This window comes from Alligator mississippiensis, chromosome 3, assembly GCF_030867095.1.
Source record: "Alligator mississippiensis isolate rAllMis1 chromosome 3, rAllMis1, whole genome shotgun sequence".
Taxonomy (NCBI): Eukaryota; Metazoa; Chordata; order Crocodylia; family Alligatoridae; genus Alligator; species Alligator mississippiensis.
Window position 1 is genome coordinate 40852399 of NC_081826.1, and position 26601 is coordinate 40878999.

The 26601-nt window shown below is 50.0% G+C and overlaps 1 protein-coding gene across 4 annotated transcripts in view; it reads right to left on the bottom strand.

The window, feature by feature from the left end:
- MATN2 (matrilin 2) overlaps positions 1-26262 on the bottom strand; it is a 132748-nt gene extending 106486 nt beyond the window's left edge. The window contains exon 1 of one of the 4 annotated variants that reach the window (XM_059723856.1): positions 26136-26262. In XM_059723856.1, the coding sequence (XP_059579839.1) occupies positions 26136-26223 (88 nt within the window). In that variant the 5' untranslated portion in view covers positions 26224-26262. The other 3 variants (XM_059723855.1, XM_059723852.1, XM_059723854.1) reach the window with 3 other exon arrangements.
- Between the last annotated feature and the right edge of the window lie 339 nt (positions 26263-26601).

Genomic DNA, 26601 nt, shown 5'->3' on the forward strand with positions numbered 1-26601 from the left:
TACCCTGGGGTGTAAGGTGTCTGGGCCAGCTGACTTGAAGGTGTCCAGCCTCTCAAGGTGTTCCTTCACGTAGTCAACATTGATGCAGGGTAACAGTTCTCCCTTGCTCTGGCCATTGCATACCATATTGAACAGGGTTGTCCCTTGGGGCTGATGAAAAACTGACACAAAATACCTGTTAAGCAGGTTGGCTTTTTCCTGGGCATCGGTTGTCAGTTGACCCATATGGTTTAGCAGGGGTCCAATGTTACCCTTGCTTTTTCTCTGGCTCCCCACATATCTAAAAAAGGACTTTTTATTGTCTTTGGTATGTGTAGCCAGTTGGGGTTCAGTTGCAGCCTTGGCTTTCCTGGTTCGCTCCCTATGGGTCCGGACCAGTGCAAAGTACTCCTCTTTTGGGGTGGATCCAGCCTTCCATCCTTTATAGGTCTTCCCTTTTAGATGCAGGAGGTCCACTAGTTCCCTGCAGAGCCAGGGGGGCTGCTGTGCCCTTTTGCTGCCATTCTTCTGAGATGGGACAGACGTTGCTTGAGCTTCCAGGATCATTTCCTTGAGGAGCAACAGCTTTTCCTGAACTCCCCTCCCCTTTGGATCATGGTCCCTTAGGGCCTTGCCAATAAGCCTCCTGAGCTTGTCAAAGTCAGCTTTCCTGAATTCAAGGACTTCTGCTTTGCTGACTGACTTGGCTGCTTTACAGCGGATGGTGAAGGTGATCAGCTTATGGTCGCTGTCTCCCAGCTTCCCTTCAATCGTTAGGTCACTGATTAAGTCATCCCCTGTTGCCAGTATCAGGTCGAGTAGTGCTTTGCCTCTCGTCGGTTCATAGACTTCTTGAGTCAAATACAGCTGGTCCATGTGCATGAGGATGCTTTCCAACTGTTCGGATGTGGCCGAGTGCTCTTCCCACGAGATGTCAGGGTAGTTGAAATCCCCTATGACAACCATGCATGGGGACCATGCAGCCTCAGCTAGGTCAAGCTCTTGATTCTGGCTAGGAGGTCTGTAGTAGATTCCCACCATTGTGTCCTCTGTGCCTTGTTCATCACGGATTTTGACCCATGTAATTTTGACGGATTTTTAAGAAGGGGAGGAAGGAGGACCCAAGTAATTATAGGCCTGTAAGCCTCACCTCAGTGCTCAGGAAGCTTTTGGCAAGGATCATCAAGAAGCATATCTGTGGGGAGCCTGCAGGGGAGATCATGCTCAGGGGCAATCAGCATGGGTTCACCAAAGGCAGGTCTTGCCTGACCAACCTGACTGCCTTTTATGATCAAGTAACTAAATCCTTGGATGATGGTGTCACTGTGGACACAGTCTTTCTAGACTTTAAGAAGGCCTTTGACACTGTCTCTCACCCCATCCTCATCAATAAATTAAGTGACTGCGGCATTGATGCCTGCACAGTTGGATGGGTAAAAATTGGCTGATGGGGCGCACCCAGAGAGTAGTGGTGGACAGGTTGTATTCAACCTGGCGAGATGCGAGCAGTGGGGTACTCCAGGGCTCGGTCCTTGGGCCCGCACTGTTTAACATCTTCATCAGCGACTTGGATGAGGGGGTGGAAAGCACGCTATCTAAGTTTGCTGATGACACTAAGATGTGGGGCAAGGTGGACACACTTGAAGGGAGAGAGAGGCTGCAACTAGATTTAGAAAGACTACAAAAGTGGGCAGATGAGAATAGGATGGGGTTCAACGTAGACAAATGCAGGGTGCTGCACCTTGGGAGAAGGAATCCACAGCATACATACAGGCTGGGGAGTTCCCCTCTTGAAAGCACAGAGACGGAAAGGGATCTCGGAGTCATTACTGACTCCAAGATGAACATGAGCCGCCAATGCCAGACAGCAGACAGCAAGGCCAGCCATACCTTGTCATGCATCCAAAGGTGCATCTCAAGCCGGTTCAGAGAGGTGATACTCCCCCTCTATGCGACTTTGGTCAGGCCGCAGTTGGAGTACTGCGTCCAATACTGGGAGCCGCACTTCAAAAGGGATGTGGCCAGCCTGGAGAGGGTTCAGAGGAGGGCCACCCGCTTGGTGAGAGGGCAGCAGGACAGGCCCTACGAGGAGAGACTGAAGGACCTGAACCTGTTCAGCCTCAGCAAGGGGAGGCTGAGGGGGGACCTGGTGGCTGCCTACAAGCTCATCAGGGGGGATCAACAGCAAATAGGTAGAGCTCTTTTCTCCCCAGCACCACCTGGGGTGACAAGGAACAATGGTAATAAGCTGATGGAGAATAGGTTTAGGTTAGAGATCAGGAGGCAATATTTTACAGTTAGGGTGGCCAAAATCTGGAACCAACTTCCTAGGGAAGTGGTCCTCGCCCCTACCTTGGGCAAATTCAAGAGGAGGTTGGATGATCACCTGTCTGGGGTCTTGTGAACCCAGCATTCATTCCTGGCTGTGGCAGGGGGTCAGGCTAGATGGTCTGTTCTGGTCCCTCCTGACCCTAGCTACTATGAAATTATGAAACTATGAAACATCCGGATGTAGTTTAGTTTGCAATGATGCAGCTGTCAGCTTGCCCCCCAGGCAAGGGAGAGGCAGGTAGGCTCCGAAGAAAAAAACAATTGGCCCCCTCACTGCTTCTGCCTTTAGCAGGCTCCTGCATCTGGCAGGACACCTGGGGCCACCCAGGGCAGTGCAAGAAGGTGGCAAGAGAATGGCTGGGTTTTCTGGTGGCTGGAGAAGGTGGTGGGATGATGCACAGGGCACTGGAAGCCCAAGTGGGCTCAGGGAAGCGTGGGATCAGGTGCCTCCGAGCCGGGGCAGCACCTGGCCAGCTAGCAGCCCATCTGGGCTTCCAGCGCCACATGCACCATCCCCACTGCCTTCTCTGGCCACCAGCTCACCCAGCTGCCCTCCTGCTGCCTTACCGCACTTCCCCAGGAGCAAGCCAGCCCATTCCCAGGCAGCCCCATGTGTCCTGTCAGTCGCAGGTGCCTGCTGAAGGCAGAAGCAGCAAGGAGCCTGATCCTTTTTTTTTTTTTTCTGGTAGAGCCTGCCCACCTCTTCCGCAGCCAGAGGGTGAGCTGCTGGCAGGTCAAGTGGCTCCTGAGCTGTGGAGGGCCTCAGTCCTTCCCAGTGCAGTGGCTGCACCCCACCCCCTGGGGCTGCCCGGGCAGGCTGCAAATAGGCCAGATGCTGCCCCAGCTTGGGGTTGGGGAAGAGTTGGATTGGGCCAGGAGCTACCTCCGGGCTGAGACAGCACCCAGTCTGCTAGCAGCCTGCCCTGGAGGCCCTGAGGGGGGCACTGCTGCCACAGAGGGAAGGACCGGGTCCCCCTGCAGCTCAGGGGCCTCTCGGCTCGCCGGCAGCTCACCCCTCAGCTGCAGGCAGGTTCTGGCTCTGACAAAAATGAATAGATAAATACAAATAATAATAAAGGATTGGGCTCCTTGTCATAACATGATGGAGAAATTGAAACAGTTTAGTCCTCAGGATTTTATTCTATGCCCCACCATTTCAATTTAGGAAGCGTATAATGAAACCCTGAGGACTAAACCCCCATTACATCTAGAACTGCCCATAGGCAGACAAGGTTCTTTGGGTAAATGTAATATCTTTTATTAGACCAACTAGACAGTTGGAAAAATTATTCTTTGCAAGCTTTGAGTATAAACACCCTTCTTGTACCTGAAAGCTTGCAAAGAACAATTTTTCCAATTATTTAGTTGGTCTAATAAAACATATCACATTTACCAAAATAACCTTGTCTGCCTGAGTCAGTTACATACTTTTGAAAAGTTTGCCTTGCATGGTCAGTATGGATGAGACACTAGCCATGAAATCCCAGGTGATGTGATAGATAAGAGAGCAAATGTGATACTCAAATTTCTACTCAGTATTCGCCTGCTTAAGTAAGGAGATATTACTACCACTGTACAGGATATAAATGTCCATGCTTTGAAAAACATACAAAAAAATTACAGAGTTCAGAAAAGAGCTTTAAGATCTGGAAAACTTGCTTTATAATGAGAGACTAAATTAGTTCCATCTATAGCAGAAGGCTCTCTAATTTATCAGACAAATTCATAACAAAATCTAATCCCTGAAAACTGACCCCAGATGAATTCAGACTAGAAACAAGGCCTGCTATTTTAACAGTGAATATTAACCACTAGAACAACACACCTAGGATTCTCCAGCATGTTAAGTCTTTAGCTGTATACTGGGTATCTTTCTGAAAGAGACATTTTCCATCAGCCACAATCTATGGATTTCAGACGAGTCATGTGGTGAAATTCTGTGGCCTCTAAATTTCAGGAAGTCAGCCTAAATTGGGGTGGGCAAAATACAGTCCGCAAGCCAGATCTGGCATGCGGGGGTTGCCTGCCAATTGATTGGATATGGCCTGCAACTCCCCTCACAGCACTTTGCGTGGGGCCAAGCCCCACCTGGGACAGTCAGTGCAGCATTCCGGATTGCACCTGCCGGCCCCGGTCCAGGCCAGCACGCAGCTTCTACCAGGGCTTCTCTTGGTGTGGCTGCAGCTGCCCAAGTGCTGCTCAGCTTCTCTCACCTCTAGTGGTGGCTCCTCCTCCTGCTTCTGCATCTGCTGCACTGCTCTGGGTGGAGTGGAGGCTTCGGTCAGGTGGCTCCTGCTTTTGGCTGCCTTTCAGCACAGGCTTTCCAGTGTGGGCAGCTGAGTGCGTGGAAGGCAACTGGGAACTTCAGCCGGGTAGCTCCTGCACCAGCATGCAGGACTCTGGCTCCAGCTACCAGCTGCCTTCCACCCACTCTGCCCGCCTGGTGCAGGTGGCCAAGTGGATGAAAGGCAGCCAGGAACTGGAGCCAGAGCCCCATGCACTGAGGCAGGAGCCACCTGACTAAAGCTTTCTCCTCACCCAGAATGGCGCAGCAAGAGAAGGAGCCACCACTGGAGGCAATGGGAGCCGAGCAGCACCTGGCTAGCTACAGGCATAGTGAGAACAGCCCTGCTGGAAGTTGTTCATATTGGCAGAGCCAGGCCAGAGGGTGTGGGCAGGAGTGCAGTGTGGGCTGTCCCAGGCAGGGTTCAGCCTCATGCGGAGTGCTGTGTGGGCAGCCACAGACTGCACCACGCAGGCAAGCTCTGTGTACTCACCCCCTGCCCCTATCTCCCTCCCCTTGCTTCTGGCTGCCTTAGTGTCCAAGCAGTCCTCCTACACACATGCGTGCATATGCCGCCCCACCCCCTCCATATCCCATACATACCCACTCCACCACACGCATCCTGTACTCCACCTCCCCACCCCTGCACAGGGCAGGGGGATGCAGACAGCAGACCCCAGCTCTACCCAGGCCCCACCCCCATTCTGTCATTGCCCCGTGATCCCAGCCTATCCCTTTCCCGAACACTACTGCCTACCTGTGGCCCCATCCTACATAGGCAGTTTTGGTGAGCTGTTGGGAGTGGAGTGCGAGGGGAGGGAAGTGCTGACTGTGCCCATAACAACTTATAAAAGCTCCCTGTGTGGCCCATGGGCCCAAATAACTGCCCACTCCTGGACCATATCATTATAATTTCATAGATTCATAGATTTTATAGACATTAGGGCAGGAAGGGACCTCAGAAGATCATCGAGTCCAGCCCTCCCGCCCGAGGGGCAGGAAGTCAGCTGGGGTCATAGGATCTCAGCAAGATAAACGTCCAAATTTCTCTTGAAGGTGTTCAATGTAGGTGCTTGAGCCACCTCTGATGGCAGGCTATTTCAGACCTTGGGGGCTCAGACAGTAAAGAAATTCTTCCTTATGTCCAGCCTGAAATGGTCTTGCAGTAGTTTATAATTGTTCGACCTCATCATCCCTTGGGGTGCTCTGGTGAACAAACGTTCCCCCAGATACTGGTGGTCACCCCTGATAAACTTATAGGTGGCCATCAGATCACCCCTGAGCCTGCGCTTTTCCAGGCTAAAGAGCCCCAGGGCTCTCAGCCTGTCATCGTAGGATCTGCTTCCCTGACCTCTGATCATGCGCGTGGCTCTTCTCTGGACTCTCTCAAGCTTCTCCACATCCTTTTTGAATTGTGAGGCCCAAAACTGGACACAGTACTCCAGCTGCGGCCTTACCAAGGCTGAGTACAAGGGGAGAATGACATCCTGGTATTTGCTTGAGAAGCATCTATGGATGCAAGCCAGCGTTTTGCTCACTTTACTAGCTGCAGCATTGCATTGAAGGCTCATGTTCATCTTGTGGTCAATGATGACCCCCAAATCTCTTTCTTCCATAGTGCTAGCCAGCGTAGCACTGCCAAACCTATAAGGATGCTGCAGGTTTTTCCTCCCAAGGTAGAGAACCTTGCATTTTTCAGTGTTAAACACCAGCAGGTTTTCATTCGCCCACTTCCTGGGCCTGTCCAGGTCAGCCTGGATTGCCCTCCTGTCTTCTGCTGTGGATGCTTTGCCCCAAAGTTTGGTGTCATCGGCGAACTTGGCCAGTCCGCTTCTGACTCCAGTGTCCACATCATTAATGAAGATGTTGAACAGTTTGGGTCCAAGGACAGAGCCTTGGCGGACCCCACTGGTCACAGGGCACCATGATGATTGACTTCTGTCAATTACTACCCTCTGGGTCTGACCATGGAGCCAATTTCCCAGCCATTGGATTGTGGTGGACCCAAGGCCACAGTTGGCCAGTTTTGCCAAGAGGTGATCATGGGATACTAGATCAAACCCTTTTTTGAAGCCAAGATATATGACATCAATCTCTTCTCCCTTGTCCAGGTGATAGGTCACCTGGTCATAAAAGGAAATGAGATTGGTCAAGCAAGACCTACCCGCAACAAACCCATGCTGGCTATCTCTCAGGATGTTGGTGTTGGCTAGTCCATTAAGGATGGTCCCTTTAATAAACTTTTCTAAGACCTTCCCTGGGCTAGAGGTCAGGCTGATGGGCCTGTAGTTTGCCGGATCCACTTTCCTCCCTTTCTTGAAGATAGGCACCACATTGGCCTTCTTCCGGTCTTCGGGCACTTCACCAGAGCACCAGGAGTCCTCAAAGATCTGTGCCAGAGGCTGGGCTATGATGCTCGCCAGCTCCTTGAGTACCCTGGGGTGAAGAAGTCAGGGCCAGCTGACTTGAAGGTATCCAGACTCTCAAGGTGTTCCTTTACGAGGTCAGCATTGATGGAGGGCAGGGGATCTCCCTCACCCAGACCTCCCTGTCCCATAGTGGGCACGGGCATCTCATGGGACTGATGAAAGACTGACGCAAAGTACCCATTTAATAGGTTGGCTTTTTCCTGGGTGTCAGTTGTCAGTTTCCCCATCTGGTTCAGCAGGGGTCCAATGTTGCCCTTGCTTTTCCTCCGGCTCCCCACATATCTGAAAAAGGACTTTTTATTGTCCTTGATACTCAAAGCTAGTTGGAGTTCAGTTGCAGCCTTGGCTTTCCTGGTTTGCTCCCTGCAGGACCGGACCAGTGCAGAATATTCCTCCTTGGAGGCGAATCCTGTCCTTCATCCTTTGTAGGCCTTTCTTTTTAGCCTCAGGAGTTCTGTTAGATCCCTGAAGAGCCAGGGGGGCTGCTGTGCCCTCTTGCTGCCTTTCCTCTGAGATGGAAGAGAATTAGCTTGTGCATTGAAGATCAGTCCCTTGAGGAGCGACCACTCTTCCTGAACTCCCCTCCCCCTGGGGTCGTGGTCCCTTAGGGCCTCACTGACAAGCCTCCTGAGCTTGTCAAAGTCAGCTTTCCTGAAGTCAAGGACTTCCATGTTGCTGACTGACTTGCCAGCTTTACGGTAGATGGTGAAGGTGATCAGCTTGTGGTTGCAGTCACTCAGCTTCCCATCAATCACTAGGTCACCGATTAGGTCATCCCCAGTTGCCAGTACCAGGTTGAGCAGTGTTTTACCTCTCGTTGACCCGTAAACTTCTTGAGTCAGGTAGAGGTCATCCTCTCATGATAGGAAGCTTTGCGACCACTCAGATTTTGCTGAGTGATCCTTCCACGAGATGTCTGGGTACTTGAAGTCACCCATGACAACCATGGTCCTGGAGCATGTGGCCTCAGCCAGTTCCCGGGAGAACTCCTGGTCAAGCTGTTGACTTTGGGTGGGAGGTCTGTAGTAGACTCCCACCGTTGTGTCCCCTGTGCTGTGTTCCCCACGGATTTTAGGGTCTCCAGTTGTCCACCCTGGTCACCAACATCAGCTTACAGGGATGTGTAGCTTTCCTTAACATAGAGGGCTACACCCCTGCCCCTTTTATCTACTTAATCTCTCCTGTACAGGGTATAGCCGTCTATACCCATGGTCCAGTCATGGGTGGTGTCCCACCAGGTCTCTGTTATTCCTATGACGTCGTAATTATTTGTGTTAAACAGGAGGACAAGTTCCTCCTGCTTATTCCCCAAGCTCCTGGCATTTGTGTACAGGCAGGCAAGTGGCCCCTTGGGGGCTCTTGCCTTGCCTACAGATTGTACCAGGGCTGGGGCAGGGGTGGGCTCCCTTAAGTGCCTTGGCCTGCTGCCTTTGCAAGGGTTGCTCAGCAAGCCAGCAGTGGCGGTAGTCCCCCTGTCCCCCAGCAGGCTTAAAGCCCGGTGGAGCAGGTCAGTCAGTCTGGCCGAGAAGAGCCTCCTCACCAGCACAGAGAGGTGGAGGCCATCTCTTCCCAGCAGCTCGCTGCCTCTCTCACCAAACAGCGGGCTGTGGTCATGGAAGCCAAAGCCTTACCGATGACACCAGCGCTGCAGTCTTTGGTTAGCTACCTGGATCCTCGTCTCCCTGCTCAGCCCATACCCCGAGACTGGAAGGATCAAAGAAAACACCACCTGTGCCCCCAGACCCTTAAGCCCCACTCCCAAATCCCTGTAGCACCTCATGGCCCAGCTGGGAGTGCTCCAAGCTGTGTCATTTGTGCCCACATGAATAAGGAGCATGGGAGAGTGGTTTGTGGGCTGGAGGAGCTTAGGGATCTTCTCCGCAATGTCTTGGATGCGGGCCCCTGGGAAGCAGCAGACTTCCCAGGCTAAGGGGTCAGGGCAGCAGATTGCCCTGGCCTTCCACCTCAGGATGGAGTCTCCCACGACAAACACTTTGCGTTTTGTCCTGGGGAGAGCGGGGGTGGTAGCTACAGTTGAGCCTGTGTTGCCTGCGGGAGCTGGCAACTTAGCAGGCTCTGCTGGGGCTGCAAGAGGTTTGTACCTGTTGCTGAGCTCCAACGGGGCATAGGCCTTGGTGCAGCGGGCCTTGGGCCCTTGACCACCTTGGTCCATCCCCTTGCCTGGACAGAATGGGAGGTCCCGGAGTCCTCCCTTGTCCTGGAGGGAGACCGTGGTCTACCCTCCGGCTCTCGGGGGAGAATGGCCTGGCAGTAGGAATCTATCTCTTGCTTACAGTCCCTGATGGCGCAGTCTCTGGGCTGTGGCCTGGAGCTCCTCCAACTGGCACACCAGAGACCCCAAAAGGGAGCAGACCCCAGAAGGGGAGGTAGCCATACTCCCAGGCCCCAGAGCCTGAAAAAAGGACATGCAGCTCCCGCAGCCGAGAGCCAGGGGCTCCATCTGCATGGAGCTCAGAACTATGGGCTCCGTCTGGGTGGCTGTCTCTGAGGTGCCGGGGGCCGCAGACCCCAAGGGACCCGAGGGGTGTGGCAAGTGCCCGTCTGCGGCATGCTGCTGGTAGGCAGGCTGGGCCCGAGTCTACCTACCCTAGGGGGCTCGCAGGCAGGGCCTCAGGCCCTCCCGCACGCCCTCCTGTGCAAACTCCACGCTAACTCACAAGCTGGCAGACAAGCAAGCCCATTTGCACAGCCTGGTCGTGTGGCTCCCTGGGGGGCTGGGCCAAGTAAGGGCCTGGGCGGGGTGAGACACGGCCCAGCTCCCACTCAGCCGCCTCCTCCTTCTCTCTGTGGGTTAATCCCCTCCCACCACGGGCCCCACTTACCTCTGGCTGTGCTGGGGGTCAGCGGGGGGCTCTGTGGCTGCTGGGGGGTGTCTGGGGGGCTTCGGGGGAGTGAGGGCACAGTGGGTTTTCACTCTTCCAGTCCCTTTATAATAAAGATAATAATCCTTTTGAGCTTCTAAATCTGTGCATGTAGCAGATGGCCACCCCCGCCTTTTCAGAAAGTAAGATAAAGGCAACTCTCTATTCTCAGAAGCAACTATCTTGTGTTCTGAGACATCTCACCAATTCACAATCACTTCTAATTACCTGAGTCAATGGGATTTGCTTGGGAAGTTCCTAACAGATTACCAGAGACACGAAGACCTGGAAACATGAGCTTGGCCACTAATCTTTTCTTTGGGCAACTGACCTATAATATGAGGGAGCTTCAGCTGCCAAAGGTAGTGGTTTAATCTATGTTTCATACCATTGTTTCATACTTCTCTGGGTGTGGTTACTACATGGCATCTTTAGATCTTTGTATTAAGACTCTCATCCTGGGCGCCTAAAAATGTCAATAAACCCCAGTGTGCAATAGGGCTATGCGAAGCTTCAGGTGCTGATTCAATTCGGAGGAGATTCGGCCCAATTAGGTGGCCAAATCTCCAAATCCGAATCAAATCAGGGAACCCTTAAAAAAGTCTGAATCAATTTGAAGCTCTCTAGATTGATTCGGAAATGATTCGGACAGCTTCAATGATTTGGACAGTCCCTGCCGGTTGCAGCAGGGAGGTGGAGCTGGACTTGGAGCTGGTAAGTAGGGGGTGGGGGAGGGGGGACTGGAGGAGTGGGGGACCATGGAGGGACCCCCATCTGGCCCCATCCCCTGCCTGCTCCCCCAGCCCCCCTGACCCCCGCCTGCTCTGCCAGCCCCGCCATGGCTGCCCTGCCCACCCCAGCTCCCAGTGCTTTAAAAAGAAGCCCGGACTCACCAGGTGCTGCTGGGCAGGGAGGTCAACCTCACTGCCCCCCACCACCTCCCTGCTGCATGGGGGGCTCTTCCACAAGCCCCACAAAGCCCCAAGGCCACTGCAGGAACTGATGAATCTGGGGGCTTTTTCAGGTTTTTTTTTCTTAAATAACTGGACTGAAAGGGAGGAAAGTGGATCTGGCTAACTATAGGCCCATTAGCCTGAATTCTATCCCGGGGAAGATCTTAGAAAAGTTTATTAAAGAGGCCACCCTTAATGGACTGGCCGACACCAACATCTTAAGGGATAGCCAGCACGGGTTTGTTACAGGTAGGTCTTGCTTGACCAATCTCATTTCCTTCTACGACCAGGTGACCTATCACCTGGACAAGGGAGAAGAGATTGATGTCATATATCTTGACTTCAAAAAAGCCTTCAATCTGGTATCCCATGATCACCTTTTGGTGAAACTGGCCAATTGTCGCCTTGGGTCTACCACGATCCACTGGCTGGAAAATTGGCTCCGTGGTCGGACCCAGAGGGTAGTAATTGATGGAAGTCACTCATCATGGTGTCCTGTGACCAGTGGGGTCCCCCAAGGCTCTGTCCTTGGACCCATACTGTTCAACATCTTCATAATTATGTGGACACTGGAGTCAGAAGCAGGCTGGCCAAGTTTACTGATGACACCAAACTTTGTGGCAAAGCATCCACACCAGAAGACAGGCGGGTGATCCAGGCTGACCTGGACAGGCTCAGCAAGTGGGCGGACGAGAATCTGATGGTGTTCAACGCCAATAAATGCAAGGTTCTCCACCTTGGGAAGAAAAACCTGCAGCATCCTTATAGGCTCGGCAGTGCTATGTTGGCTAGCACTATGCAAGAAAGAGACTTGGGGGTCATCATTGACCACAAGCTGAACATGAGCCTGCAGTGCAATGCTGCGGCTAGTAAAGCAACCAAAACTCTGGCTTGCATCCATAGATGCTTCTCAAGCAAATCCCGGGAAGTCATTCTCCCCCTGTACTCAGCCTTAGTGAGGCCGCAGCTGGAGTACTGCATCCAGTTTTGGGCTTCACAATTCAAAAAGGATGTGGAGAAGCTTGAGAGAGTCCAGAGAAGAGCCACGCGCATGATCAGAGGTCAGGGAAGCAGACCCTACGATGACAGGCTGAGAGCCCTGGGGCTCTTTAGCCTGGAAAAGCGCAGGCTCAGGGGTGATCTGGTGGCCACCTATAAGTTTATCAGGGGTGACCACCAGTATCTGGGGGAACGTTTGTTCACCAGAGCACCCCAAGGGATGACGACTAGGTCGAATGGTCATAAACTACTACAAGACCATTTCAGGCTGGACATAAGGAAGAATTTCTTTACTGTCCGAGCCCCCAAGGTCTGGAACAGCCTGCCACCGGAGGTGGTTCAAGCGCCCACATTGAACACCTTCAAGAGCAAACTGCTTATCTTGCTGGGATCCTATGATCCCAGCTGACTTCCTGCCCCTGGGGCAGGGGACTGGACTCGATGATCTTCCGAGGTCCCTTCCAGCCCTAATGTCTATGAAATCTACGAAATCTATGGAACTGGGGTGGGCGGGGCAGGCATGGGGGAGGCTGGAACAGCGGGGCGTGGGGGGGTAAGGGGCTCATGAAGGAGCCTCCCCCCATGCCTGCCCCACCCACCCCAGTTCCAGTCATTTAAGAAAAGAAAAACCTGAAAAAGCCCCCAGATTCATCAGTTCCTGCAGTGGCCTTGGGACTTTGTGGGGCTTGTGGAAGAGTCCCCCATGCAGTGCAGGGCAGCGGGGGGCAGTGGGGATTGTCCCCCACTGGGCAGAAACTGGTGAGTCTGGGCAATTTGGGGGGTTTTTTTCCTTAGAGGGCCAGAGCTGGGGTGGGCAGGGCAGCCATGGGGGGGCTGGGACAGTGGCGGGGAGCTCATGCAGAGCCCCTCATGAAGCATGGGGCAGTGGGGGGCAGCGGAGATTGAATCCCCACCCGGCAGCATCTAGTGTGTTGGGGCTTTTTTTTCCCCAAAGTGCCAGGAGCTGGGGCTGGCGGAACAGCAATTGCCAGGCTGAGAGACTGGACAGGGGGTGGGCCTAGGTGAATCAGAGATTTGGCAGCAGCCGAATCTCCGAATCAGATTCAGTTGAATCAATTCGGGACAGTGATTTTAATCACCAAATCGAATCACTGTCCTCTGAACTGGCCGAATCTGAATCGAAAGCGAGTACTAGGTACTTCGCACAGGATTAATATGCAAGCCATTAGAAACCATTAAGTCCCTCCTTGGGCTCTGGAGTTCAGTCTAGTGAAACTTAACCTCAGCTGCTGTCACAGCATGTCATTTATGTTGAGAAAAGGATGCAAAAGAAAGCTCCAGACTGACCGGAGGGAATAGTGGCCATGGACCTGAAAACATATCCTATTGGTGACACAGGCACATACATGGTGACACCTTAAAGATAATTAAAATAATCTTAATATTTGACAAACAAGATAGCCTAAGTGAAAATAAAACTTTCCTGCAACTAGAAAAAACAGCATATCCCCAATAGTCAAAGGTATGGTCTTCCCTGAATGGTATTTGCATGTTTAGGGTCATGTTTTTGACCATGCCATCCAGGCTGAAATTCCCTATACCTGTCTCTTACTTTGGTGACTACAGCCCAACCCTGCAGACCATTCTCAGGTTCCAGGTTTGCATGTAGGTTCATACACTGATGTATACAGTTGTCTTCCAACCTTTCTGCATGTTGTCCATTCTGCCTGGAAGCTGGATGGCATTTTATGTTGGCCTGTTTGGTACCTAACCCCAATTTTGCCTTATGAACTGCTCTCATCTAGCAACACAATCCCCTCCAGCTCAAGACTGCCAGCAAACTGTGCTCAACTGCATCTGTTCCGAGTAAAACACTCATGATGCCTACATGGCTAGCCTAAAATCTGCCTTTATACAACAAGGACATTCCAGTAGAGAAACAGAACATATCTTTGAAAGAGCCACCCAAATACACTACTGCTACCTGATAAATAAAAAAAGAAACCCCGCTGTGACTGTGCACCCTTGGTGGTCATCAACCAGCCACACTGGATCAGAAGAATCAAACAACTACAGCCTATACGTGACAAAGATCAGACCCTGAGATAAATATTCCTAGCCTCTCCACTCCTGCCTTTCAAACAATTCCCTAACCTTGCCCAACAACATCAGAAACAAACTTCCCATTGCCCAAAAGGCATCAAAAGGGACATAGCCTGGCCTTAACAAGAGATTCTTAACTTGTCAGCACATCTTTACTGGTCCTACAATCAACAACTCCCAAAAACGAACCTATCAGAATCTATGGATCCTACACGTGCCTTTCCCAAAATGTGATATATCTGATTCAATACATCAAGTGCCCTCATGGTAACTACATAGCAGCAAGTATGCACCAGAATGAACTCTGAGAAAAAAATGTGTGTGTGTGTGTGTCTGTTCTTTATCGGTATGAGCACATTTTTCACAGAACAGCTACTTCCTTTCTGACCTTACTATCCTCATGCACAAGGGAAACCTACCAAACCCCTTTAAAAGGCAAGCTTGAAAACAAAAAATCATAACCTGGCTGGACACTGAACATCAATATTGTTTCTATGACACTATAATCCAATTCCTGAAATTCTTCCTATACACTATAGGTAATAATGACCCTCCTCCCTGTTGGAGGCTGGCCATGCCCCCCTCCCCCCCCCCAGCATAGCTTCCCTGCAGCTGAGGGTGCACTCTAGCACCCCCCACCCCCCGACTCCTGGCCTGAGCAACTGCAGGCATGTGCCTGCATTTCCTCAGTCCAGAGGGAATGTCTGTGAAGTTGCAAACTGGATCAGTTTAGGCAGCTTAGACTAACCTGCAAAGATTGAATTAATTCAGGCTCTGTCTGGCTTTTTAAATGTCTACGCCTAGCCAAGATGAGCCTGTAGCATCATGGTCACCTTAAGGACTTGTAGCTAAAAGCAAAGAACAGACCAGAGATTAAATAAAATGGTTGCCACTGCTTCAAATACAAGGCCTATTGCCTCTCTTGACCCCATTCTTTTACAGTTGGACCTTCTTAACAGACAAAAAGAGAGGGAAGAAATAGGCACCTTCAGAGGGTTCTCGGGAAGAGACCATGACTGCAGCATGTGGTGGCCTAGTAGGGGGCGTTCCTGCGCTGAGCCATCCACCCACCTCACTGTGCCCACCCACCTCTGAGTGCCTCACATCTGGCTGACCCCCTTCATGGAGTGCACCCACGAGCCTGGGGACACCGCTGCCACCACCCAGGAGTCTTGGTCTGTCTGTGGCCCTGTGCCACCTGAGATACACAGGTGTTGTAGACCTCGAGGGTGCTCGACCCACTGCAAGAACTTGGGGTGCTTCCCTTGGTCTGGAGTGCAAATAGTAGCCACCCTTAGTCAGCCGGACCAAGGGGACACAAAGGTATGCCTCTTATCCCACTCCCAACAAATCTACCATGCTAGGTACAGTGGAGAACTTTATTGGTTACAGAGGGAGGATTGGTTACAGAGGCTTGGGGGGAGGATTCAGGATAGGGAGGAATCACAGAATAACCTTAGATTAAACAGTATGGCTAAGTAGCCTTTGATCACACCTCTCCTTTACAGCAAGCTATATTTTTAGATAGGTTTCAAGTAGCTTACTCACAAGTATCATCCAGAGGCTGGTTGAGCTTTCCTTTGGAGGCAAGTAGCTCACTGTGTGCCAGAGAGTTCCTAGAGAGATCTCCATTTCTCTGCCTGGTCAGTTGCTTACATGTTCCCCAAAAATGACTTCTCCCCTCCTTCTTCCTGGGGACCCCTTTTATCCCCTATTGTGACTACCTGCCACCAGGAGCAGCCCCATTGGCTGAAGCCTGGAGCTCTCTCATGCCATCATCTTCCAGGTCCAATCAGTTTAAAAAGCAACACTAGTCACCTACAGGAGTCAAGCCCCTGCCCCATGCCACAAAGTCAGTGTCCAAACAATAGGGGTTAGGGTAACCCGGGGCAACCAGGCTGACAGAGGGTGAGAGAACTAGTCCCATGACCTGCAAAGGCAGGACACTGAAAAAAGGAGGAGCAAATTCCCCCTCCCTCAGGAACGTCTTCAGCGCAGATCACCTGCCTTCAGACACATAGGCAGAGTTAATAGACAGGTGAGGAAACAATGACAAGGAGAAACCTGAAGAAGGGTCGGGGAAGATGCTGGGGGAGGGGGGGGGGGTATTCTGCCACACAGCACATCAGGGTTCATGAACCTGGAGCAGCAGGCTGTTCCCCTGGAGATCATAGGAGAGTCTCTGAGGACCTGTTTGGACGGAACCCCTGGATGGAGCAAAGGTTTCATAGCTTCATGGTGAGAAAAGAGTGACTGCAGTCTCAGACGAGTAAGTGCTGCCCACCCTGTTCACAACTCATTTGTGGGACGTGTTGGTGGAGAGAGGTTTCCTCCTAGTTTAGGAACATTCTGGACTCCTCACAGCACAAATGCCTTAGGTTGTGGGTAGGAGCCACATAAGGAGTTTATACAGAAGCTTGCTTGCTTTCCATCCTACCTCTAGTGCCACACATATACAGAGATGGCTGCCAAGCAGGGAAAAATGTAAATGCACAAGCCAAGCACTTAGCATTTTATAGCATTACTTTACCAATTTAAGCTGTGCTTACGTGGCTACATGCCTCTCCAGAGCTGCTACATAAGATCAATTTTTCTAATGGATCATCAGGACCGAAGACATAGGAACAAGAAGCTGTGGGGAATACCAATGGAAGACAACAAACAAATCCTTCTGAGCCTTTATTTTCCTGGATTAAACAGGCAAAACTCTCCATTCAGAAAAGTCTCCATTTGAAAGGCGGGATCTCCAGTCACCCAATCATTCTCAAAGCCCTGCTCTGCACCAGTCCCAGTCTAAATTCGTCTTTCTTAAACATGGGTAAACATAATTGCATGCAGTATTCTAGTTAGAATCTCACCAGGGCCTTGTATAATTTTACAAATGCTTTCTAACCACTCTGCTGGAAGAACTTCTCCCAACACATCCTTGGATTACATTTGCCTCCTCTATGGCTTCATCATTTTAGTAACTCACAGTCATCCTGTGAGTCTTTTTCTCCATCAATTCCAAATAATGAGCTCCCATATTACAGCCGAAGTTTTTTGGTTATTAGTAGGGGTACACCGATAGAGATTTTTGGGGCCAATACCGATAGCCGATATATAAGGAGGCATATCGGCTGATACCAATCCGATTTCCAATACAGCTGCCTTCAGCTGGTAAGTCCGGTGTAGTGGAAGGGGAGTGTGGAGGGAAGGGACATAGGGAGGCATATCAATGACCCCTGCAGTGAGGGAGGGGGCAGGGACAAGTGCTGCTCAGGCTGCGCAGGGGAAGTGGAGCTATATCTTGGGGGGGGGGGAAGGGAAGGAGGCAGCTCTTGCTGCTGCTTGCACCTCAGGGGGCGGGGAGGGTGTGTGCCCCCTGGATCTGTGTGGGGCAGAGTGGGTTGCAGCCAAGGCTGCGTGGGGCTCTTTTTGGCAGGGGCTGGGCTCAGAGTGGGCATCTGCAGCACTGGGAGGATGCTGCATCCACCCCAAATTTCTGCTCCCAACACCACCACTGCCAGCCGCCCAGCACAGCCCTGGCTCAATGCCCCACCTTCACCCACACGCTGGGAAGAGATGGAGCTGCACTGGGCAGCTGGCAGCAGTGGCGCTGGGAGCGGAGCAGTGGCTAAATTTGGGGTGGATGCAGCATCCTCCCAGGGCTGATGGTGCCTGTTCTGAGTCCAGCCCCCACCAAGAGCCCCAGGCAGCCCCAGCTGCAGTCTGCCCCACCCTGCCCCACCCCACACAGATCCAGGGGGCACCCCCCCCGGGGTGCAAGCAATGGTGGGAACTGCCTCTCCCCTCCATGAGCCGCAGCTCCGGCCCCTGCCCCCCTGCCCTCTCCCTCACCATGGGGGGCATTGATCTGCCTCCCCACACACCTTCCACTACACTGGACTTACCAGCTGGAGGCAGCTCTCCATGCTGCCAGCTGTGCTCCTTGCTGCTGAGTGCTGAGGCTGCACACAGCACGGGCATTTATTGGCCAAATTATCAGCTCCATTGGGCCAATATCTGATACAGACAGCTTTCTTTATATCGGTACCAATCTGCTATTGGACCAATTTATCAGTGCACCTCTAGTTATTAGTCCCTGGTTGTGTGATACTGCATTTTGTATTACTGAAATTCCGTTTTCATTTCTATTAACTGGATGCCGTTGAGGGCAGGATTTATTTTCTGTATGATATCCTGATTGTTTATTTTAATATAGCTTATAAAAGGCTGATATCACACATCATATAATCCCTTTCATCAACTTATTAAGGCCCATCTTAAACCTAATTAGGTTTTTAGCCCTCAGTATAGGAAGGCTGTTCCAGAATCTCTGATGGTTAGAAGGCATCTTCTATTTTCTATTCTAAATGTATTAATGGACAGTTTATTCCCATTTGTTCTTGTGCCAGCATTGTCCTTTAGCTTAAATAGTTCTTTCTTCCCTGGCATTTATGAGTTCCTGGCTGTATTTATAAAACAACAGTGACTTCCCTTCAACCTTATCCAACAATTGGGTCATGAAATAAGTGAAGAGTCCTGCAGGCAGGTGCTAGAACTCCCCTTGACCCACAAGGTCTCTAAACACTAGGCTAGCAATTCCTACTCATTCTTTTTTGCTTTGTCTGGCCCAATGAACCTTGACTTCTTTCTTGCACAGTAGAACAGCTCCAACAGGAGAAGTGGAAAACTCCCCTTTTAAAGACCATTTGCTACCTGATGATGTGAAGGACATTCTCTGGGGTGTGAAAGAGGGGCATTTGTAACCCCTCAGATAGAGAGGAGAAAACTGAATCCTGGTCTCCCACATCCTGGCAGAGTGCTGGAACCACTGTTTTGTTTTTAAAAAAAAAAAAGAGTGATGATTTTTGAAAGAAGGCTGTCACGGACCCTGAGACAAAAGAAGCAAGTCCTCAACCCTGGGGAAGGGAGGATGGTAGACACATCCCAGTCTTCAGCATTTCCTATTATCTGGCTCCAAGCATGTAGGTTGTTTTGGATCCCATTCTCAGGTGCCTAATGCTCCCTATTCATTGTCTAGGGAGCCTTCTTGTCTTGAATTAGGATCTTTTATTTCAGTACCTAACTTAGGAGCCAGATTCATAGAAGTTAGGTGCCACAACACTCAGTACTGTGACACCTAAACCCCTTTTTTGGATCAAACCTTAATTTTATCTGTTATCAGCAATAGTAATAGATTCTTAGGTCCATAGGTAAACCAGCCACTGTATGGAGACATGTAACACACTTGAACCACTGGGCTACACCAGCAATTCAAACACTAGCCCTTGCAAAAAATGCTACAACGTACCTTCTGTGGCAGGGAAAGCAATGTACAAACATCATCATTGTACTGACTCCTCATTTCAGTGATATTGTTTCTAGCTATTCTCTTTCGTACTTTCCTCATCTAGCACCAGCTATTCGTCTTAACTCCTGGTCTCATTGTGGCTGGTAAAAGAACCATAACTCCATTTCCCACCATTTGGAACTGTTTCCCTCTTCATCTGTGTTTGTATTCCAGGCATCAGCAATTTTTTCCTTTTGACTAGATCTCTATACTGGTTTCTTTTTTTGAGCTTGCTTTATAGTTTCCTCTTCCTCCCACCCTTTATTTTCCTAACTATTCCATGACTGCATAGGTCGAAGGAACACTTCCAGTGGCTGCAAGTTCTACCTCTTTTTCCTAGTCAGAATCTTCTAAACGTTTACATTACACCAAGCCTGAAAAACTAAGGTAACTGGATTACCAAATGAAACTTTGAACTACAATAGCTGCAACATTGTTCCTTGGACAAGCACCTTGATGTTCATTTAAGACTTAGTGTGTGCATGGGGGGGTGGGGTGGGGAGGGAGTTGTTTGCTTATTTAACAAATGCATTAAAAAGAAGCAGGGACTTTTGTGGATGATATCTTTTAATGGAACAACTGCATAGTTGGGAGGGACAGATAAGCTTTTAGGCACAGTGGTAAAACAGGAAAGAAGTTATGTAAACCAATAAAATGATACTCCATATTCTCAAACTAGCAAGCAGAGAGAACAACCAGGCGATATAGGATGACAGACTTTGCAAATATTTCAGTTAATATTTAATTCAGAAAAGAATTCGAGGCTTAGCCAATGTAAGACAAGATTAATCATGTACAACATACCCCACGCCATTCAGAAGTCCCCTCACTCAAGAGTTTAATAAAAGGACAAAGGGCACTTTAAAGCCCTGTTATACATGTGTGCAGTATATTCCATAGCATTTCACTATCTATAAAGACCATTTGCATTACCACTTTATTACTCATTAAAATCACCATGTTTGCTATGAATACAAGCACCTACAGTAATCTCCATTTCCCTGGGCCCATATTGCTTATGGGAATGCTTTCTGGTTGTGCAAGTTGGTTAAGGAATTTGTCAGCATCCATGATTCACTCCTCATCCCAGTCTTTGCAAATGTCATGTTGGGTGTATCAGACCATAATATGGTGTACAGGCTTTGAAATTTTAGCAGGCAGCCCTATTTTGCTTTCATCCTTCCAAATTCCCCAACAGTGTTCTGCAATTGCTTTACGGCTAACTGAATTTTCTGTACAGCCCAGATTGTCTGGGTATAACCCCATGTGATAGCAGAGGATAAGTTGTGGGATATACCTCCCCACATTAATGACTACGTCACTGGGAGGGAATAATGCCTCAACTTGTTGAAGCATACAAATACCAGATTTCCTCAGACTCCTGGCACTGAGCACCTTGCCAGTGCTTCCCATCCTGATGTTCAAGAACCTACCCTGTGGTCTAACAAGTCCGGTGGAACAAGGGAGCATTTGCAGCTCACATATTTACTGGTTCCTTCAGTGAGCAAACTAAGAGTTCATGTGCGTCATCAACGACCACCAGCAGTTTGGAAATCTCAGCCTCTGAAAGCCAGCTATTATTTCAGGCATGTGTGTGATATAGGCATTTTTCATAACAGCACTGTAAACCTCCGTTGTCACCAGCCCAATTTGGTTGGCTATGAACATGCAGCAATCCTGGGTAGCAGTTTTCCAGATAGCAGCAGTAATCTGCTTTTGTAACAGGTAAGGATTATCTTAACTGTGCACCTGTAGCACTAGTTGGTCAGGGCAAACCCCATAAAGATCTGCTTCCTCATGCAAAAATTTGTCATCCCACATCTCCTGGTTGTTCTCCTGCCCTAGAAATATTACTTTATACATAGAGCTAAGGCAACAATTGTGACATGTTTTTCAAATCTGCTAGGTATGATTCTGTTACATATCTTTCATGTCCAGAACCCTTGCTCATTACTCTGCAAATGACTGCACTACACCATCAACAGTTGAGATGCAGTCATGCCCCCCTCTGCAAGTTTTGGCTCATACACCAAAATTGGTAGTTATTTCTCTGTCCATGTACTGTTGCAGACTAATATCATTTCTACCCTTGGGATCCAGGGAAGAATAAGCTTTTCCACAATGTACCACATACAACTATATTTACAAGAATCCAAGACAACTCTGAATTTAAGATGACCCCCCAATTATTCAATTCTATACATAGAAAATTGATAATTTAATAATAACTTTCCATTTATAGAATCTAATTATTGGAGGGTCATCTAAATTCATCCCTCCCATTGCAAAGCTCAGTCAATGAGGGGGCAGGTAATGGGAGAAGCAGTGAGGGGGTAGGTGGTAGAAGAACAGGTGTTAGGCAGCCCAACCCCTGTCCTCCCACACCTTGCCCCCCTGCTTCCTGTCCCTTATTTGCCCCTCCCTTTTTGCCTCCCTCCCTCCATGCCTGCACCCCAGGCACCTTCCCTCCCCCTAGAGTCCTGGCCCCTATTGCCTCTACCCCCCACCCCAGCCCAGCCCCATCCCCAGCCACGTAGTAGCCACAGCACCAGCAGCTCCAGCCTGGGCTCCAGGGCCCCTCACAGGCAGGAAGGGAAGATGGCAAGGGGGCACACTGTGGGGAAGAGATGGGAGGTGGCAGATAGCAGCTGCAGCTCTGGCTCTGACCACAGGCCAGGGTCGGGGCTGGGGCAGCCACCTGCTCCTCAGCTGACTTGTTTTTGAATCCAAGATGAGTAAATATTTTAATTCCTAGTTCTCTACAATGTGTGGCACTAACAGACCTTGGATTGGGCTAGGCAAATCCAAGCATCACATACAGGTACAGTATGACTACTGGTAATCAGGGCATGGCATGTGTTAGAAAAAAACACCACCTGTGGATTGAGCTAGTTTGCCTGCCTTAGACTCATAGACAGCATGCTAGAGTGCACAGATATCTTGTGGTATACATGTATGGAAACCCAAAGTGTACAAAAACCATGTTAAATAAATATTTAACTTCCTTATTAAATATCACTGGGATATGTAAATGGTGAAGAAGCCCTAAAGTATATTTTCTTTGAGAATTAAATTTTATATCAAATTGAATTTTCCAAACTTTACTGAAATGCATTAAAATAACTTCTCTCTTTAATTATTCAATTATTTTAATGTGCCCATCTTTATGAAATCAGGACCCACTGATATCACTGTGGCTATTAGTAACAACAGTACTGAAAAGCAACTAATATTAATTGAAAAATTCAGCATCTTACTATACAAAAATTACAGTAATCTCAGAGAACAGTACACCCCATAGTGTTGTTCACTCTGCATAGTTTCCGCTGGTCAATGAACAGGATTTACCAAGGGGAATTCTTATTTTATGACAACACCAATCTTTCTATTAGAGATTTTTCTTCAGTTGCCATTTAAGACAATAGACCTTTTCATTAACTTATTCTTTTGGGAGATTCATCTGCACTCCCTAGTTATGAATCTGTTCTAGACATAAGAACTTCCACATAGTTACCACAAGAGTAGCCTAGTGGAGCTGAGAAGTTTAATTATGACTACTCCAAGAAGAAGTGATATAGTAAAGTATATGTTATGCGATGTAGAATATTATAATGTGGGCTGTTTAGTTTGGTCCCTCATGAAGTACAGCTACTTAGTTACAAACTGAACGCTCTTAAAAGCAAACAGGCATTCCAAGAGTATCAACATACCAATACCAACCTACTGTGCTATTCAATTAGACTGAAGAAAGCTTAAACTGTAATTTATACCACCATCCATGTAAAAAATGTTCAGGATATAAAATACTGCATTCAAGGTATGCCTTATGAATGAGGAAAACACAGTTTAGCATGCTTTATGAGACAGCATAACTTGTTCTTAATGCTCAAGTTGTGCTAAATGACATCTTTCTTTACTGTGAAAGAGTACAATCAGTCATACAATCAGTATTTATAGCTGATTAGTCTTCTTCTAGTTTGTATAAGCTAAGAATATTCCTTGGTTATTATAAGTTTAGTCCCCAATCCTGCATACATTTAAGCATGTATTATTTTATTTATATGAATAGCCCTAATAATGTCCTTTGAGCTACTCACACAAGTAAAGCACATGCATATTTATCTAAAGGATGCTAGTAAAGTCACCAGTCTGATCCATTTTTAATAAAATATGAATATGGAAATGAACTAATTTAAAAAAATTCAGATTTTCTGGCACTGTTGAATGGTATTCAAATTAATTTAAAAGTGAATCATTTTAGTTTTTGTGGGAAGTTCATATGCACATCCACTATGTCCACTCTATAAATCACTTATCCTTGGATTTATGATGGGATTTGTTAAAATTATACCTTTTTAAAAAGTCTACTGCTCCTTAGCAGCACAGCCATACCACACTATGTGTGATCTTTCCAGAGCTTACAAGGAAAAAAACCCAGAACACGCAGTTGGGCTTGTTCTACCACTTGAATGGTGGCCCAACAAGAAAACCCAACTGCTTAGAAAGCATTCTGCAAATCAGTAGGTTGCTTTCTCCTCTGAGTCAATACTAGCTCAATAACCAGCTTGATGTTAGGAATCACAATACTGCCAGAGCTGAAATCCTGGAACCTCCTCCCCAATAATTTTTCTAGGTAAAAGAGCACCATCCAGTTTGAGTTTCTGGCCTGAGTAAATACATTTTAGGTAACTAAATTTCCCCTGCCATTTCAGTTGGCTGTAGTATTCTTCAGAACTCTACTGTGTGATGCTTGGGTGGTGTTAAGACAGATCTCCTTTCATCTCTGAGACGGCATCATCGTGACCTATTTTTAAGGTGGTCTAGAATCCTAAAGGATGAAAGGCCTGGTATGTAGCTGAGGATGTTCCTCAGACAACTGTTTAGTATGTAAGAACAAAAGAACTGCCGTTTACTGCATGAGACTCCAGGTCCATCTTGCCCAGTATTCTGCGTCATGCAGTGGAAAGGGAGAGTGAACTGGGTACAGAAAGGGTTTCCCCTGCTCCCATTCTTCTCTCACTTGCAGGCCCTGGCGTTTGAAGTTCTGATTCAGAGGCTATGCCCCTAAATCCCAGGTGCAATAGCTAATATTTAAAGGGCTGCCTCAAAGTCAAATTTGTCCCCAAATTCACTTTTAAAATATCTTGGATGCGACTGTTGATAATTACAGGAAGTGCATGAAAGTCCTCTGCACTTGAGAGCCTAGCCGAGTGGTTCTCAACCCTGTTTTAGGCTCAAGCCCTCCCTGCGAAAGTGCCAGCGATGGGTGGATCCAGGGGGGTGCACTTGCACTCCTTTTTGATTCCTGCTCCACCCAAAAGTTAAAGCCAACTGCCTGGTGGTGGCATTTCTAGTTGGGCAATGCCAAGGGGGTCAGCTGACTTCATGTCTTATTGTAATTTCCCTGATCCTTTCTAAACTCTTCATGGCACAGGTGTTAAGGACCCGCTTTTCTTTTTAATCATCTTGATGGTCAAACTAGCCTTTGTTCTGCAGTGCTGCTGCCTGCCAGCTGCTCCTGCTAATGAAGCTCCTGTTCCACAGCCCTGCAGATTGTTTTCAACACATTCCAATGAAATTTCATTGGTTTTTCCTTCCATCTTAAACTGAAACATACAGGGTGGTCTAAACGTTTCTTAATGCACAGTGGTTACTGCACATTTAATTGAATACTTGTATAATCAAGTACTAAATAAGCGTGCAGTAACCAGAGTTACTGTGTAATAGCGCAGGTGAATGTATTTTTAGTGCCGATATTGTGCAGTAGCCTAATACTACTGCGCAGGAGCGTATTAGTAGTACAACACAGCGTTATTAGGCTACTGCGCAGTTAGCGCCTCGTGTAGATGCGCCCGCAGCCCCCCCGCCCCCGCCTATTAGCAAAGCTTCTAGTATGCAGATGCCTGACTCTTAACTCCCCAAACCAGTGCTCTGCTCCCAGCTTGAGATCAGGTGAGGTCAGAGGAAAGGCAACAAGGGTTTGCTGAAGGCATGTACCTCAAGAAAACGGGCTGCTCACCGACTCCAGTGGCACCACAGCCCGGCTCGAGGTAACGCGTCTCGCCCTCCAGGAGGGCGAGAGGGAGGGAGGGAGGGAGGAGGGAGCGCAGCCTGGTCTCCCTCCTGGAGAGACCGGCAACTGCTGCCCGTGGCTCCAGGGCTGGACTCTCAAGCCACCTCCAGACCCGGACCCGTCCCGGAGCCGTGGCAGGGGCACCGTGGGAGGGAGGGAGGGAGGGATCGCCCGCTAACTGCTCTTTCACTGTGGAGAGACACGTGTCGCTGTACCCGGGACCGGGAGGATGCCGCCCGCGGCGCCAGCTCTCCTTCTTCCTGCCCGGGGCTGCTTGTCCGCAGCGGAGAGCGGAGCAAGGCCGGGCCGGGCCGGGCCGGGTCCGGACGCGACGTCTGTGAGGGGCAGCGTCTCCCGCCGCGGCCCGGGCCGGAGGCAGCGCTGCCCGGCGGGCGGGCAGGCGGCGGCGCGGGGCAGGGCAGGGCAGGGCAGGGCGGCGATCGCCGCGCTAGTGCGGGGTCCCCGGGCGAGCCCGCCCCGGCCCTGCCGGAGCCCCGAGGCAGGGGCTCTGCTGCAGCCTCCGGCGCCCGCTCCAGCCCCGCTCCCCGCGTGCGGCCCCCGGCCCGGCAGATGCCCCCTCCCGCCCCGCGCCACCGACCTGGCTGCGGCGAGGACCTCGCTCTTCTCCGCGGCGCGGGTGGCGGGGAGGAGCCAGCGCTGCCGCCCGCGCCCCGCAGCCCTGCCCGCCGGGCGGCCCCGCGGGGCTCAGGGGAGGTCGGGAATGGGAACGGGCCAAAGCCAGCCGCCGCCGCTCTCTGGCCCCACGGGACGGGCCTGGGACCGGAGCGGGCAGAGGCAGCTCCTACCCGGGGGCTCCTCTTCCCTCGCGCTGGACTCGTGGCTCCAGCTGGAATAAATCAGTGGCTTTGATGGAAAGGAGCTGGGTCGGGGCATGTGGCTGCAGCCACAGCTTCATTGCACCGCACAACTCTCGCTGCTTGGACTTGGGGGTGACAAAGGGACCGGGGTCCGAGCGGGGAGGAGGCCGGGCCGAGGAAGCCCTGGGCACGGCCCTGCACTTTCGGGCTACACCAACACGTAGGAAGGGCGGTGCCTGGCTGACCTGCTTTGGATCCAAAGGAGCTCGTTTCTGCGAAAGGAAATTTAGAGGAGCAACAACTCGCTGCCCATGCGCTGGGCGAAGGGAATGGATCCCAAATGCAGTGACCTCCAGCCAAAGAGCAGCCAGGAGTCCCTAACGTGACCATACAGAAAGAAAACTTGAAGGTCACTTAATACATAGATACAGGGCAAAGAGCTGTGCAAAACAGG